Source organism: Pistacia vera, unplaced genomic scaffold (genome assembly GCF_008641045.1).
Source record: "Pistacia vera cultivar Batoury unplaced genomic scaffold, PisVer_v2 Contig51, whole genome shotgun sequence".
Lineage (NCBI taxonomy): Eukaryota > Viridiplantae > Streptophyta > Magnoliopsida > Sapindales > Anacardiaceae > Pistacia > Pistacia vera.
In genome coordinates this window covers 1,216,276-1,233,059 of record NW_022196346.1, presented here as the reverse complement: position 1 = coordinate 1,233,059, position 16,784 = coordinate 1,216,276, and the positions used below count along the sequence as shown (strand labels likewise).

The 16,784-nt window shown below is 34.6% G+C and overlaps 2 protein-coding genes and 1 pseudogene across 2 annotated transcripts; 1 reads left to right on the top strand and 2 right to left on the bottom strand.

Moving 5' to 3' along the window:
* The first annotated feature begins 436 nt into the window (after positions 1 to 436).
* Positions 437 to 2,038, top strand: LOC116106194 (annotated as a pseudogene).
* A 1,010-nt stretch (positions 2,039 to 3,048) lies between these two features.
* On the bottom strand, positions 3,049 to 6,902 carry LOC116106143. Its single transcript, XM_031392492.1, has 15 exons — positions 6,360 to 6,902; positions 6,160 to 6,276; positions 5,831 to 5,872; positions 5,642 to 5,743; positions 5,416 to 5,496; positions 5,227 to 5,345; positions 5,026 to 5,127; positions 4,807 to 4,923; positions 4,575 to 4,643; positions 4,352 to 4,418; positions 4,063 to 4,116; positions 3,900 to 3,986; positions 3,688 to 3,834; positions 3,563 to 3,598; positions 3,049 to 3,379 (listed from the first exon to the last, which is right to left on the bottom strand). The coding sequence occupies exons 1-15, from the start codon at positions 6,387 to 6,389 to the stop codon at positions 3,281 to 3,283; spliced, it is 1,269 nt and encodes a 422-aa protein (XP_031248352.1). The 5' UTR covers positions 6,390 to 6,902; the 3' UTR covers positions 3,049 to 3,280.
* A 9-nt stretch (positions 6,903 to 6,911) lies between these two features.
* Positions 6,912 to 11,029, bottom strand: LOC116106142 (glutamate receptor 1.4-like). Its single transcript, XM_031392491.1, is given in 9 exon segments — positions 6,912 to 7,462; positions 7,600 to 7,778; positions 7,780 to 7,866; positions 7,948 to 8,257; positions 8,260 to 8,913; positions 8,944 to 9,159; positions 9,161 to 9,442; positions 9,613 to 9,929; positions 10,659 to 11,029. Coding segments are annotated over 9 exon segments (2,595 nt in total). The 5' UTR covers positions 10,909 to 11,029; the 3' UTR covers positions 6,912 to 7,162.
* Positions 11,030 to 16,784: the final 5,755 nt, after the last annotated feature.

Here is a 16,784-nt window from a genome sequence, read left to right as displayed (position 1 = left end):
ATTTACCTAGGGGACTACGACAGTTGATTGTTGTAGGATAGTTTCTCCTGAAGATTAGTTGAGGTGCGCGTAAACTAATTCAGATACATTAGTTAACAAAAGGAAAAAAAAAAAAGATTTCAGTAGAAAAGAAATTATTAGTATACTTTTACCTTTATTTTCTTTTTTAATTTAATTACTTCCACCGACTATGCTATGATTTAAATTAATTTAGAGATAATAATATATTTATCTAATTAATTATAGAAATAGAAGATGAATGTGATTATATGTACCCATAATTACATGAAAAACTTGGGGTTTGATTTTAAGGAATGAGAGCCAGAGAATCCCCATCTCTTGCGCAAGTTTATATGGACCAAGTTCATACTAAAGCCAACGGTTAACGGTCTCTTTGAATGTTTGTTTAATGCGCGCCAAACATTCTCATTCCTCCATGGCTATTCAACCTATAACTTCATCTCTTTACTCTCATTTTCATATTTAACTCCTCCCTCACTCTCCTACTGTTTCTCCATTTACGTTTCTTCCTGGACACCTCCACTCTAAATTTCACAAGGCCCCCAGAAAATCTCCAAGAATCATTCGCAAATCCAATGAAGATGTACCTCCCATTCTCAGTTTGATCATTAATCTTCATCTTTTTCATAACTTGCATATAATTTAACTCATTAAAATTGTTTAAAATTTGTAATTGTCAGGATTATCTCATAGATGCTCCTGTTTCTGTTGGTGATGGCTTTTCTTTCAGTGGAGGTACCCATCAAATTAGTTATTTCATTTTTAACTGTTTAATTATTAAGAATATTATTGAAGGAGAATGTGGTTGTTTTGTTCAGGCAAATATTCAGATGGGTCGTCACCTTCTGATGAATGGTTTAAGCAAGGAAAAATGTTAAATGTACAAGGAAAATTTCTGTGTAGTAAAATTTTTTTTTAAGGGTTAAAGGCTCATTGTGTCCCCTGAATAAGTTATAATAAATTTCCTCGTAGCGTCGTTGAGGTTTACTGAGAAGAAGTATCAAGCATCAAGGGTGCCTATTGATAAACATTGAAATGTTTCTTGGTTGTTTAGTAATGTTGCTCACCAATACGAATTTAAGAATCTTTTTTGCTTTGAAAGCACATCCTGTCTCTGGTTCTGGTGAGAAGGCAAAAGAACCTGTTTTCCGACTTACTAGGGGCTGCTTCTCAGGCCTCAGCTGATGTTTTCGGGTAATATATTTGAAATTAATTGAAATCTTCTGTAGACTATTACCTAATAAGTAGTTTCAATAGTGCTTTTTGATTAAGATTTGATTATTTGCAGGGTTTACCGATTGAAACATGCTCTCTCTATATATGATTTTGTGCCTTAGATGGTTCTGCGTCAAAAGTGGAAGTGCAGATAATCATTCAGTTTTGTTGATTCATGGTTTCCCTTCACAAGTGAGTATTATTCCCTCGATCAATTATAAACATTATGCGTAACATCATGTTTGTTTTTCATGATTTATGTTGTTAACATGCCTATTCTTATCGCAAAGTCCTTCCTACACTCGCCAAGAACTATCATGCCATTGCTTTTGATTGGCTAGGTAACATCATGCTCTTAGTATATGGTGAATTGTAGTGAAAGAGGGTTCACTCCCAAAAGAATATAAACTGATATGGAAAATTTATGCCTTTTTCTCTCTTCTTCAGGCTTTGGATTTTCAGATAAGCCTCAACCCAGATATGGATTTGACTATACTCTCGATGGTAATTATTTATTAGCCTTCATGGTGGCGATTCGCGAATGAGAGTTATAGATTGGTTTAGTTTCTAATGCAACAGCTTTCATTTATCAAATTATGAAAATGAAAACATATTGTCTGTTTGTTATGGGTTGCAGAATATGTGGCATCCTTGGAGTCTGTTATTAATGAAATTGGCAGCGACAAGGTCTCGATTGTTGTCCAGGCATGTTTTCCTTCTTTGATTGTCAAAGTTCGGATATAGCAGCTAACTTTATCTATAATGTTTAGTAAAATGAAACTGGAACTTCCTATTTTTGATGTGCTTCTGTTAAAGTGTGAACCTATTTATGAGAGCTTGAAGTTGTCATTGGCAGAAGTGGGAAGCTACAGCAAAGTGACGAAGGAAAAAGAGATGACCGATCGCTGCAGCGACAGAACTGGTAGCTGCAGCGAGCACTGAAAAGCAGCGCTGAACATGAAGAAGAACGACAGCCGCGGCGATGGAGATGGTGGCCGCGGCGAGCGTCCTGGGCCGTAAAAAGTTCCAGCTTTATTCTTTTTCCTGTTTTCTAGTATTCTAGTTTTAGAATAACTCTTATTCATAAGAGATTTGGTTGAGTCAAATTAGGGAAGTAGAACTTGATTAGGAATATTAGTTCATAAGATTTTTGTTTGTATCTAACTAGGAAAGTAGAATCTGTTTTGAAGTAGAAGTAGTATTTCCTTTGTTGTATAAAAGTAGTTAAACATTAATGAAAAATTATGAGAGTTCATTGTTTCCTTCAGTAAAAGTGTTAAAGTTATTGCTTCCAATTCCAACAATTAGTATCNACAACAGTATGCTGGGGTCAGAGAGACCGTTGGTTGAACTATGATGGAGTCGAAGATTTCTGCAAGGATTCAAATCATAAGCTAATCGAACTTCCAATGGTATAAACTACAATCTCTACTTCATTTAAAGATATTGGAGAAAGTTTTAGTCGTTAAGGTTTTTTATGATACTGGCAAAAAATGCACTTATGTGATCTGTTGCACTGTGCAGGCAGGGCATCATGTACAAGAAGATTGCGGCGAAGAACTTGGACAAATTATTTCTGAAGTTTTTAGCAGAAGGAGATGAAATAAAAATATTCTATAGGTGTTTATGGGTAACTCATTCTACCAAATTTAATTTGAATTTGTTTGACATCAAGCTAAGTCAAAGGCATATATGAACTGTATTACAATCTCTCCCTTTCATTTTTTATTTTATTCTGAGGTTGAGCTAACCTTGTTAGATATTACAAAATACCGCGACATGAAAGTTCAATGAAGACTCAGTATTTCCATTCATAATAAATAAATTGTCTAGCCCTTGCAAAACGAATCGTGTTATATTGCTGTAGTTATACAAGATTTGATAGATTAAAAGAATAGCTTTATTCTAATAGGTATTAGACTTTATGCTCCTCAACATTGCAGAAAAATAATTGTACTTTTTACACTTGAAACGGTAGCTTTGTTGGTAATTGCTGCCATTTCTCCTCTCTAACAAAACGCTTTGAGTGTTTCTACTGTTTTTTTTATTCTTTAAGTGAATAAATCCAGCAATCATCTTCCTTCACAGCTTTTTTCCATCTATTTTTGAAGATCTCTAATTCAACATATGACCGTTTTCTCACCTGCACAATTAGTGAATTAATGAATACTAGAAATCTTCTTTCAATGGCTAAATATTCTGTAGTCTCAGCAACAATAAGCCCAAGTTAAGTGGGATTATATTGCTACCAAATTTTAATAAAAGATATATTAACTGTGTTGAGCTAAAATAGCACCAGCAGAAGCAGGATCTCTACTATGCTTACCTCATTTCTACTAGTAGGCTGATTGGACAATGTTACCTGTGAATTCAATGGCCATTAAATCCCAAATCGGAAATGAAAATTTTTTAATAAACACATTGATATCTTATTTTGCCTGCTTATTATACCTGTTGTTTTGAACTAGCTAAGTTTTCATTCTGAGCTACTAAGTCAGGGGTTTCAGAATTTGTCTGCATTGAGGATTGCCATTGTGAGTTAGTAACTAATACAAATGAGAGTGCAACAGTTGATTGCATGTTTGTTGGCTGTCGAATCTGAATTCAAGAAGTACAATACAAGTGTCTGACATCTTAATTCAATGCAAAATCAAGTTTCTGACCTTTAGTGCTGGACCTCCAAGTGTCGGAAGACCATAGTGAACAACATACTCGGAATCAACAATTCCTATGTTCTTGGTAGGATCGCCCTATAAAACGATATGACACGATTGTTTAGGAGAATGAGCTGGAAAAATGGAAGGGTTTTGTACTGGAGGAAATTACCTGTGCACAATAGCCAAGTTGAAAATCCAAGCCCCATGCATGAACCAAGTCATTCTGGCAAAAACATTTTGCATGTAAATCAAGACATAGAAAAACCAAATAACAGAAATATCTGGAGGCCTTGTAGTTATGTTTTTTATTTGAGAAATTAACAGTCAATCTTGAATCTTCCATCAAACTCTTTTGACACTTCTTGAATGACAACATTTTGGTGTTGCTTAATTTAGTAAGAAGCCATTGCTCTCAATAATAGTTTCCTTTTTGTCAAATTATAGTACAGATGCCATACCTGAATCATATGCCATGCGCAACACCAGGATGCTCTCGAGAAAACAGGTGCCATCATTTCCACAAACCTGTAATATGTAAGATTTTCATTATTCCCGGTAGAATACATAATTTGAATGTATTTGGATGATCAATTCATAAGACTTTTAAAGCCATAAAGTTATAAATAATGTAGTCATTGATACACCACTCAGTTGGAAAATTTAGTACACAAGTTCTTTTACCCTGTGCAAGGAGGATTGGTGCTGTTTTCGTGGCACCTTCTTCCACCGCCGATCACCTTAACAATCCTCCTGTTAACAACCACAGACCTCGAATTAGAAAATATCTAACAGAATATTCACTTCAATTAGAATAAGCCGCATTTTGTATAAGCAAACAAAAGCGTCAGTCTCAGAATTTTACTATTATCTTATTTCTTTCTGGAAAAGAATAGTTTTCAAAGAGATTGATAACCTGTGTACTCTTGTTCTGTTGTCTCGGGCTGTAAGCTGATGATGCAACTCGGAGTATTCAGGATCAAGGGCTGGCTGTGATATCTCAAGCCCTTCTTCTCGAATAATTGAAAGATATCTGGAATTGGGTATTCGAAGTGCAGAAGATCAATATTTGAACTTTTCATTTGAACAACTGTCAGGAAATTTTGAAACAGAGCTAGGATAGATATATGAATACCTTTTAGCATTAAAATTGTCAACTCCAAGGTCTTCATCCCACAGGAATATGTAGGCATAGCCTGAAACAATATCAGGATGCAAGAAACGCTTAGCAAACCACCTGGATCAAGGAAACATTTCAAACATTAAGTTACTGATGATTAACTAAACGCTTAGCTGAAAATTTGGTTCATATTCATGGCTAATGACCATTAGTTACCACTTAGTTTGATTGATAGCGGATACATGTATGGCTTGAGCACTCCATTCTAAATCTCTCCAATCATCCACAATGCCATCATAATGAAAAAGCATTACCACAAAATCACTTGGTGGAAACTGTAACATGAAAGTTAAATGAGAGACTGAATTCCATGAAAGTCTACATGCAAAAATTCATATTTTTCACCTTTTTGACAATTTTATCTACACTTTCTTTTTGCTTTATCCCAGCTGCAATGGCCAATAAGTTCATTGGGGTCTTTGAGTTCTAAGCAAAACAGTATAGAACAACATAGTTAATTCACTTGATGATACCGATATATTTGCTGAAACACCTCTGTTTAGCATCGATTGTGCATAAGAGATGATAGTAACTTCTGCCTTTCGCTACAGAAAATCTATATATCACTGACCTTTTCATTTCCAGGGCCTGATAATGGACGCATTTTCAAATCAGACGTGCCAGAGACAATGCCTTCAGGTAGCGTCTCGCTTCCATAAAGTCTGTCTCGAGTCTGAATGCATACAATAACAAATCATCAAAAGCTAAAGCTACTCACTGCATACAGTATATCTAAGAAAACAGAAGAAAATAGACAAACCTCACACATCTTAGACCTTGAAAGCACTCCCCATCGAAAAATCTTCTGTTCACAGAAGCCCCCATTATAAGTTAAATATGTTATTTTTTAATAAAACAATTAACATCCAGAACAGAGAACAAATCCATCTAATAAACATCTATTAAACTACCAAACCAATATATGTGCCACCCCGGCCCACTGTCATGATATTGTTAATTTTTTGTCTCTTACCTACCTCAAATAGTTGGGCTCAAAAGCTTTTGTCTTGATTCGTTTCCACAATATCTTAACAGTTGGGTGGAGGGTTACAGTGTCATGATAAGTTGATAGGAGAATTCTATTGATACCTCTTTACAGTTTGAGACGACAAAGGCACTCCCCAAGAAGAAAGCTGCAGCGAGCAAAATCACTGTAAGGAGGCAATGAAATGATTTGTGCTTCTTGCGCTCAACCTTTGGGTATATCTGAAATCAAGAGGAAATCAGAATCAAAAGAAGAAACATATCTGCTGCATATACATTATAAAAATAGAACGATAGAAACTTACAGAAGTTGACATATTCTTCTTAGAGTTCATGGTCCATGCATGGAATGGTGTGAATGAGTGAATAAAAGTAAGAATATAAAGTATAAAGAAGATGATGAAAAGCAATTAACAAGTTACTTAGGACTTAAAAAGTCAGTCCTAGGAGTTAATGCTCATGTGTTTCATCATCTTAAAATAAATGGTTTTGCTTGTAACGCACAAACTAACGTGCTCTTTGCGTGACTATGACTCCTAACCACTTGAATAAGCTCATATCCAGTTAATTCTCTGAAAATGTTTCCAACTTTATCCATAAGTCCAGGTATGTATGAAGTTATCAAAGTAATATCCACATCCAATCCATTTATTTTTCTTTATCTATTTTGAACTTGGCTCCTCTAAATAATTAACTTATGAATCCTTCCCAGCCCTCAGACTGCATAAACTTGCTTCTGGTGAGCGTGAGATCTAAAATGGAGAATATTTACTTGAGTAGATCCAAATTGTTATAACAGAAATCAGGGTCAACTCACAGCCCAATGATACAATGAGTGACGATCTCACAACCCCTTCTCCTCAATCAAATATACGTATTTTAAAAGACTAATACAGATAATATCCAGTTAAATGTACTCGGGTTTTCAGCAAATATTAGAGCGTGATATATTTAATTTGGATGTTATGGATAGAATATGCTGTGTTTGATTTAAATTTGGTTCTATTTCTCTTCATTTGATCACATTCTAAAATATATTACATTGGCTGTAACATTCGGTTCAAGTCCTATGGAAAAGTATAGTAGTAGAGAGGTACTTTTTGACATACTATACTCGTCTTGCAACAATGCCAGCCAAAAGGTTTTCCACAACATGCCAATTTCTGTAGAGCACAAAACCATACAGCAGGCTAAGAGCTAAAGCTGAAGAGACGCCGGTGATTAGGAATAGACCACGAAAGCTATCAAGAGTAAGAGGTTTCACAGTGTTTGAAGCGTCCCCTGATGTAAATGTCGACTGAAGACTTTGAAACCATAAATTCTCCAACATAATAAGCCTTCCATTTTCTCTTATTTTGGGAATTGCATTTGACATGTCAGAGACTAATGGAGAACCTTTACGAAAAACCTGAAATGTCAACATTAAGAGGAAACCCAAGGTAGCGAAAATATGAACTCATCATGCTGTGATATTTGAAAACAATAACAATAATGCATTGTATGAATGGACTATGCATACAAGATTAAGAAGAAAATGATACTTACAAATCCAAAACTATTGGTGGACGACATGTATGTGATCATTGAATAGTCTGCAGAGTACCTTGCAAGGAAGATTTTGATGTATGGTATCTCATCAATGATAGCAGAAACACCACCCTTCTTGCTTCTCCTTGATAAAGCATTTGCATACTCTTCAGGTGAACGAAATGGCTGAAGATTAAGCATTTGTATAACTAGTAGTCAATGTAAGCACAACAGACAACCACACGATCACCACAAACTTTGACAAATTGCTTAACAACTTTTCCCCTGTAACAATGTGAACAAAAATTCTATTAATCATTTATTGACCACCGATAAAATGAAATTGAAAAATAAGAAAGTGCTTACTATGAGTGAAAACAAGTGTTGACAACAAAAACCAGAATATCATTCTAATTTCTTGACATATAGGACCTTGGAATTCATTGTTAATACGACGCTCAATCAGCCAAATTACAAGGCCAGTCAAGATAAAAAAGCCAGCACTAAATAACCAAAGCTCAGTAGTTAGTGGCTTCAAGAAAATCCACATGTTTTTGCTGTCTTTTGGGGCTATGATTCCAACTCCCATGTCAGTATAAGGTAATGTGAAATCAACATATAAAGATCTTTTTAAGGTGATTGTTATGTCTCCAACTGCAGCATCAAAATCCTAATTTGTTTGAAATGAAACATGCAAAAAATATAACCCATAATCAGAAAAGTTGACTTAAATAAAATGTAAGATTTAGAAAAACAATTTTCATATGAAAAAGTTTGCAGTCCTTTAAGATTTATTTCACAGGTACTTAAAAGATCAAAGTGGGGCAGCCATCTTGAAATTTGTATCAAGCATACTTGGACATACATCTGGTGAACAAGTTCTCTAAAAGTCCCATTATTCCTTTTCCAAGAGTTGGGATATGGTATAAATTCATAATCAACTTCGTAATGCAAGGTTTCGATGGTAGAACTGAAGACGTCTATACAGAAGCCTGTTATACTTGTCACATTAGTTTCGAAATCATGATCTACATTTACCAATTCAGGGAATCCAGGATTTGGTATAACACCAATTCTAAACTTTTGATCACTCCGCACTGCATATTCTTTTGGAATCTTAGCAGACCCTCCGGGCCAAATAATGCCTTCAAGATCACTAGAGGAAGATAATTGTCTACCATGCCTATATGAGTAAACTGTTCTACTAGTTGCTCTAACAGGAGCCCAAAAACCTAGTTTTCTCTGGTGTCTTCCTATCACATTCACTATCTCAAATGCATTTGAATGTAGTTTACCATTAATAAATTGAAATCTTCCACTCAAACCCTTGAACTATAGCTGCAATATTTCTTTATGAAATATTGAACCATGTGCAGCTATAGAAGTGTTAATGTCCTCTAAATCCATCCAATTCAATGTGCTATCTTGATTTTGGATCAAAGATATTTTAGGCTTCGCCCTCTCAGCTGCCATTGCCAGACCGCAAACCACATCATATGCCCATACACAAATTGTATTTAACTCCATTACTTCCATATTAGTTTCAAGAAGAAATTGCTTTCTCCATCTCAAAGAAAAAACTTTTAAGGTCCTTTGAAGGTGGAATATAGGACTTGAGACCAATCACTCCTTGCATTGAGCTGGTGTCATATTCTCTAGTGAAATGCAGACAACTCATGCTATTTGCAGTCATGATCCAAGCATACCCTTTACTAATCAATCCTAGTTTCTTTGCAGTCATGAAAAAGCGAAGCGAAAGTGACGGTGACATATGCACAATAAATGCGGTTTGATGCAATGCAATAAGCTTATGCATTTCCTCCATGATTTTATTGTCTCCAGATAAGGTAGCAAGGGAAGTCTTATATGCAATATCAGGGGTGGTTGTAAATTTTTTTTAAAAATATTAATATGTACAATTTCTAGATTTTGGCCCACCCTAACAGAAATATTAATTGACAAAAATATTAATGTGCAATTAGTTTTTATTTTGGCCCAACCTAACAAAAATTTTTGGATCCACCCCTGAGCAATATGGATGATTTTCTCAACCAATGACTCAACTAAATGTGCGATCAAATCTTGCCAATCATCTCTGTCCTCGTATATAATAATGACAACTCTACATTTGAATGATTCAACAATAGCAGTGATGCCTATAGCTTCAGAGCTTCCATCTTGTGTGATTTGAACAAGATAAGAAAATCTGTTTGAGGATGGATAAGTATCAGAAGCAGAAAATGAAATGTAGGGGACTTTAGTTTTATGTCCTAGCTCAGCCAAAAACTTGGCTTCCATTGATGTTTCAGCAATTGCTCTTATTTTTGAATATTTCAAAAGATCAACAGCTGCACTGTGCAAAAATATCGAAAGCTGAGAACAATTACAAAATAATGAAGGAGATTTTGAGTTTTATTACTACTTTAATGAAAATGTAAAATCATTATTTAAGATAAATTTACCCTACTTAATTAAGAGAGATCTAAGAACCCATGAATGGTAATTATCATATCCAAAATTCAACACAATTAATTTAAAAGGCCCAATTTCATTAGCAAGGATTGCTTGTGAAAAGGCTATATATCCTCATGGTATACAGTTTCACCTCCATAGGCTGTCATTTTTTCTCTATATACAACTTGGATTTTTTAAAATTCGAAATAATTTTTTTTTTTTTTTTTTTTTTATGTCAAGCTTTAATAGACAAAATTCTGTAATTTTTTATGGTGAGAAATTTAACAGAAAAAGATTTGGTCAAGATTTTAAATAGATCAGGAAATCTGCACCGAAGTTTTCACTAATATAGTTATTCATCTGACCTTCGTCTGAAGCCAAATATGTGTTTATTGCAAAACCAACCAATCACAATGATTAGTAATCAGATAAAAGGGAAAAATAAATGTATACAAGAAGACGGATGACGAGAACTCTGATGTCAGAATTATAACATATTGTTGAGAAAGTATCTGATAGAGTTAGAGTGTAACTGGGATAATTAATACCCCTTGCGTACATTAAGCTAAGTAAAACCAAAAAGCTACAGTTATATACCAAGAAAAGGAACGAGAAAAGCTTACCGGAAGCTAGAGCAAGTAGAGGTTGTCCTTTGGAATCCCTTGTGTCGAGAACTACTCTAGTTTTGTGGTAACTATGAAGACTGTAGAAATCAGAAATTGCCATGGAAATGCAGCTTTCAATCATCTTCCCCTCCAATGATCCCATATCCAGGATCACGCCAACATCAGTCTTGTCCTGAAAACTTTGTTCAAACAATGAAGCAAGAATGCCGAAAAATATTAACAAAGAGAAAAAAGTTTTGTTCTTCATCTTAATCTCGATAGTATAATTCGATCAAAAGGGATGCTTTCTAGTTGGTCATATAACAATTCAATCAGACTTCACCTATTGCTTATAAAAATTCAGCTTATCTTGACTTTGAGGCGTGAAAGACTGAAAATATGGCTTCAAATATTTGTCGATATTACTGACTTCAAAGATAACGGTGGGGATTTAACAGATTGAAGGGTTTGTTGGTCATTTAACATCATTAACCAAATCTCATATGCCACTATGAAAAGTGAAAACACATGCAAAACCAGTAACAAGTTCTTCAATTTCTATAAGCAAACGAATAATTAAAATTCTTATAACTAAACCTGCAACAGGGACACTTTAGAAATCCACACACATTATATAGATTAAAATATGAAGGCCAAACAACAATAACTTCAAATCTTAAAAAAGTTCCACAACACACCAAAATCAACCATTACACACACAGATCTAGTAAACCAAAAATACCTCGTGAAAAATTCAACGCAAAAATCAAGGTGGGTAAATCGTTAATGGCGGTGGGTCAATCGTGAAGGCGTTTTGAATCAAGCGTGGGCAACTCCTGGCCACGTCCAGCAGCGCAGGCCTCACGAGCTACGCCACAGCCAGGACTGCCGAAGACTCGTTGTCACCGGTTTTTCCAGTCGTATGGCGTCTCCGTCATGGCGGCCCAAGCTTCACCGTTAACGCTGACGCTACAGCGATGTCATCCTCTTCCATCATGGGTAAAACAGCTCCGGCTGTACATTTGGTAAATTGATCTGTACAATTGTTTTATTTTTATTATTTTACTTTTTACTTTTTTTATAAACGCATTGACATTACCAAAAGTTGAGGGGCCTATATTGACCAAATATCTGAATGTGATCGTTAAGCCCAACTTAAAGTTACTTTTCCAAAAAGGCCCCTCATATAGTAGGAATTTGGGAAATCGACACCAAAATCTACAAAATGGGGAGGAAAGTAAGATATCAATTTTATTGTGCGTACATGGGCAAAAATCAGTATTGGACTCTTGACGCTAGCAAATTTTCTCCTTCCACGCTATGAAATCTACTTAAAGTAGTTCCTGACTTAGCTATTCTCTATATTACCTCATCATAATTGGGATTTTGCAAAAATGCAGTGTTGTGATGTGGCATTGACTTATGCCTTACGCGGAAGTCAGCTTTATAACTTGGGTAGTCAAAATTATTCTGTTAAAAGCAAAAGGGCATTTATGGAATTTCTTGTGATTGTTATGTAAGCTAATATGAATTAGGTTTTGGTCGATTGTGGGTGTGCTCCATTCTCGATCTTTCTCTCTTGATTACAGAGAAAGAAAGTTTGTTACAAATTGGATGTGTTGGAACCTTGAAGATCGTTGATGGAATCAAACGGTGTTGGTAGGTTTTAGTTTGCTTTTCTGTTTCCTTTGGTTTGTGTATAAAATGTCAATTAACTTCTAGTTGTTTGATATGTATGAGAGGTGAGGAACATCTGGGATTTCGGGTGTATTACAGAGGGTTTTTTCTTGGGTTTTTCTTTGTGTAAAGGAGAGAGCTGCAATCACTGTAAGGTTTCCTTTATTCTCATAAGGAATGATTTCTTATTGCTCTGAAGAGTGGATGTAGGTAATCTAATTGATTACCGAACCACTATAAATCCTTGTATTCATTTTCTCTACTGATTTTACCTTATGTTATTTACTTGTGATATTTGCTACTAATTAGAAACTTAGGTTTGCACATCTTGTTTTCAGATGATCTCATGTTTAACATGCAGCATATTCATCATTCCCCACATCTACTAAATGAAAATACCCATTAGTTACCCGTGCGTTACATGGAACTTGAACACCTCTAGGCTCTAACATAAAACTTATTATTCTGACACTCAGGAAAGTTCGCATAGAATTCCATTAGCAAGAATGCACATGTCGTGTGGTTAGTCTCCTTGCAAAATCACACCATCCTAAAACCATTATCCTATCACTAACCCTAGGATAATCCAAGAAATCTAGTCCCCTTTATTCGATAAAGCCCCTTTGCTTGTGAACATCTTCTTCATATTTTTGTCTGGCTGTATCGTTCACAAATCGATCATCATTCAGTTTCCCTTTTCCTTTACTACTTTCACCTGTAGTTTTTCTCTTCTTGGTTGATTGGTGTTTCATTGGAGCCATCACAATTTTTTTCCAAAAACTTGGCACAACACTTCAACACACTCCAAACACTACAATCGAAATCATGATTCTTGACAATTATAAACTATCAAGAAGGGGGTTCCTTGATAGTTTTTGAACTGTCAAGGAAGCCCATGTCAAGCAAGGGTCTTGACAGTTTTCAAACTGTCAAGAATCTCTTGACAGATTCTTGAAAACTATCAAGGATTTAGCCTAGTTTTAACCAAATCCCCAAATCCTTGACAGTCTTAAAACAGTCAAGATTTATTTATTTATTTTGTAATTAGTTTATTTTCCTGGTTATTATTAACTAAATTATGGAATAGTGCAATGAAATTATTCATAATATTCCTCAACCAACAACAATTATCACAATTCAAAAATAAATTTAGACATTCAACAATGTCTCAATTAATTTATTGAATGGTACATATATTACTATTGCTCTTATTAAACAAAAATTGAACAACAATATAAGTTTTAAGATATTGCAAAAATAACTGTAAAAGATGAAAAGTAGATAAATTCAGTATATATACATGAATAAAAGACCCATGGCATTAGTGCGTCAATAATTAAAAGTTTGACACATAATCGGGTGAGAACGAAGAAGATTGGGTGATGAACTAGCGAATGAAAACAAAACTAAAATTCAAAGTTAGGTCTTTTGTATACAGAACTGTGACCCTAGCTGTTGAGCATGCGCGCACCTGCAAGTGATAGAATTGTTGTCACCTGCATTTTAAATATTGATAGCATATTAGTTAAGTTTCACATGAAAACAAAATGGATAATTTCAACCTATAAACGCTATATAGATCAGATTTATAGCTTTATAAAAGCAACATGGACTAGTATGTATTTCCATATTTGAAACATCATATATGATTATAGAAATGTAGTCAGAAATAGCTCCTGTGTGAAACAACAAAATCAGTATGAATATTTCCTTCTTAATGGGGAAGTATGATGATGGAAACATTTGCTTGATTTAGAATGTCAAGTTAGACTACAAATTATACACATGGCAGATATCTTAGACCAAGATTGCCAAGGTATTACATTGACCAACCATATATCTCTGAGGAAAGAAAAATGGCCAAGAAACAGTTTTGAGCAAGTTAAATCTCACCTAAAAGCTCTCTATATTAGTAAGTAGCAAATTTTCATTTTTTGGAGGAATGGAAAAACATGAACAACCGTGCGAGGATAAGAATACACAATAACAACAAAATGCTTAAGTACTTCTATACAAATATAGTGTCATTGTTTTTAAAATACTTATCCATTGTGAACTCAGATATTGTATATAATATGTAAGTTCATAAATCCTTAGATTACATAGATATAATCCAAGTCATGCAAATTGGTTTTATGAGTAATCATGTGTGACTCACGAATTAAAGGTACTGAACTTATAAGCCAACTACCAAGACAACACGATTCCCAATTAAAGGTTAATGGTATCCTTGTGATTTTCCTCACAATGTACTATCACAAATTAAGAAATACAAGTCATCCATAAGTGTGAAGACCCAAAATATCACCCACAAGGCCCCATAAAATGATGACAAAGAACCCAACTCAGGTTATGGTCCTAATGGCACAAATTTGATACCTTGTCCACTCACCTGCAACTTCCAACTAAAACCCACAATGTGTCTTCAACAAAAGATCTTATGCCCTTAACTCCTACTTTTCTTGTTTAATCTTTGTTCCTCCACATGATACTTGAAAAAAATTAAACTTATTTATAGGAAATTTCTATCCAACTTACTGTACTAGTTTCAAACTTCAGTAAAAAGAAACCTATCATAAAATATTGAAAACAAACCAAAATCTCTCTTAGTATTTGTCAGAAGCACCAGTTTTAGGTTTCATAAATTTGCATAAGTCAAGAACTATCTCAAGATTTTAAACAAACAAGTGATAAACTAAATGAACTTTTCCTTCTACATACAAAAAAAAAATCCCATTTCACAGCAAACAAAATCATTGCAAAAAGGGGTATCAAGAGAGTACCAGAGTAATTATACTCAGGAGACGCAAAGAGATAACAATCAGCCTTAAGACTCTTTTGATGAAACACTTCAACAATGGGAGGATAAGTTTCATTAACTTCGAGATCAGTATTGAGCATTGACAATGACGCAATGTCAATGTACTCTATCTCCATGCCCTTCACGGAGTCCTTCACCAACTACATAGCTTTAATTTAAGAAACCCATGGTTTGTCAGAAGAAACTCAACACAACTCATAAAGCTTATAAAGGATATGGAAAAGAGAGAGAGAGAGGAGACTAGAGTGAATGAGGCCGCGGTTGAAAGATGCTTTACGAAGAGACCCGCAAAAAGCCACCACTTTCATAAGTGGTTGCTATGCTGCTACCATTGCCTCCATTTCTTTCTCTCCTTCTTTACTTGTCAAAGAGTAGTTGCAATTTGTCTGCTCTGGATTTATGGCTGTTCAAAATTGGTTAATGTTTTATGTTAGAAGTCTCTTGATGCCCCAAACTCATATGTATCTCCTGAAATTACGAACCCCTACCCTAATCCACCCTGGTCTGAAGGCAAATAATATAAAACAGGTACCCAAAACTTCCCTACAATTATCTTTACTCTTACTTAGTGAAATAACTTATAAAGCTTTCCCGATATTACTTTTCTAGTAATCCGAAGTTGTAACGCCCACATCAAGGTAAGTAGCTTTATTTATGCCCTAAACCCTTAATGGATTGTTTTTTAAGTTATTGGCAAGTGTAAGGAAATCTTACAATGTTATTAGGGGTAAAATGGTCTTTTCACTCATAATAGTTGAAAAAATGGGGAGTGAAAAGAAGTAGAAAACATGGAGAAGTTAATAAAAATGAGGGCATTTTTGTAATGACTAAGGGACATTGATGGAATTTTTAGAAAGTACAAAGGTAAAATGGGAAACTATATAATATTATATGTAATAAAGGTTCAAAAAGAGAAACCCTAGTCACTCTACATAGTTCACGCACCTTCACCCTAAATTCTCCAAATTCTTCACATCAATTTTCAAGGAAATTCATAGCATTTTAGTTCAATTTTGATAGATTTTCAATCTAAGCATCCAAGGTAAGATTCTTGCACCAAGATGTGAGATTAAATTTTAAAGTTTTGATTCTTATGGTTTATATGCTTAGGTTTAAGAGGAAATGGAATTCTATCAAAGAGAGATTAAAGTGTTGGAGGTGCTCAAATTCAAGGTAAGTAAATCCAACTTAGCTTTGATTGGATAAATACTTATGTAGAGAAATTTTTATGTTGTATGGGTGTTTGGATGATGAGAATTATGGATTGAAAATTGAGGTTGTTTGATATGTGAATTTCATGGCCATGAGAAGTAATTTATTATATGTGATGAGAAGTAATATATTAGTATGTGATGAGAAGTGACTTATTAGTATGTGATGAGAATTGATTTATTAGTATGTGATGAGAATTGATTTATTGGTATGTGATGAGAAGTGATGTATTTGTATGTGTTGAGTTGATGGGATTTTGGATGAAAAATGAAAGAATGGATGTGGAAAGGTGGAGGATGAAATTCGGCTAGGTTGATTGTTGGCTTTAAAGAGTTGTTTGCTCCAATTTTGATGACTTGAGAGATATGTGGAAGTGTAACCAATTTAGGGTTTGTATGTGCATGTAAGGTGTTTGATGAAATGTCAAAGAAAGT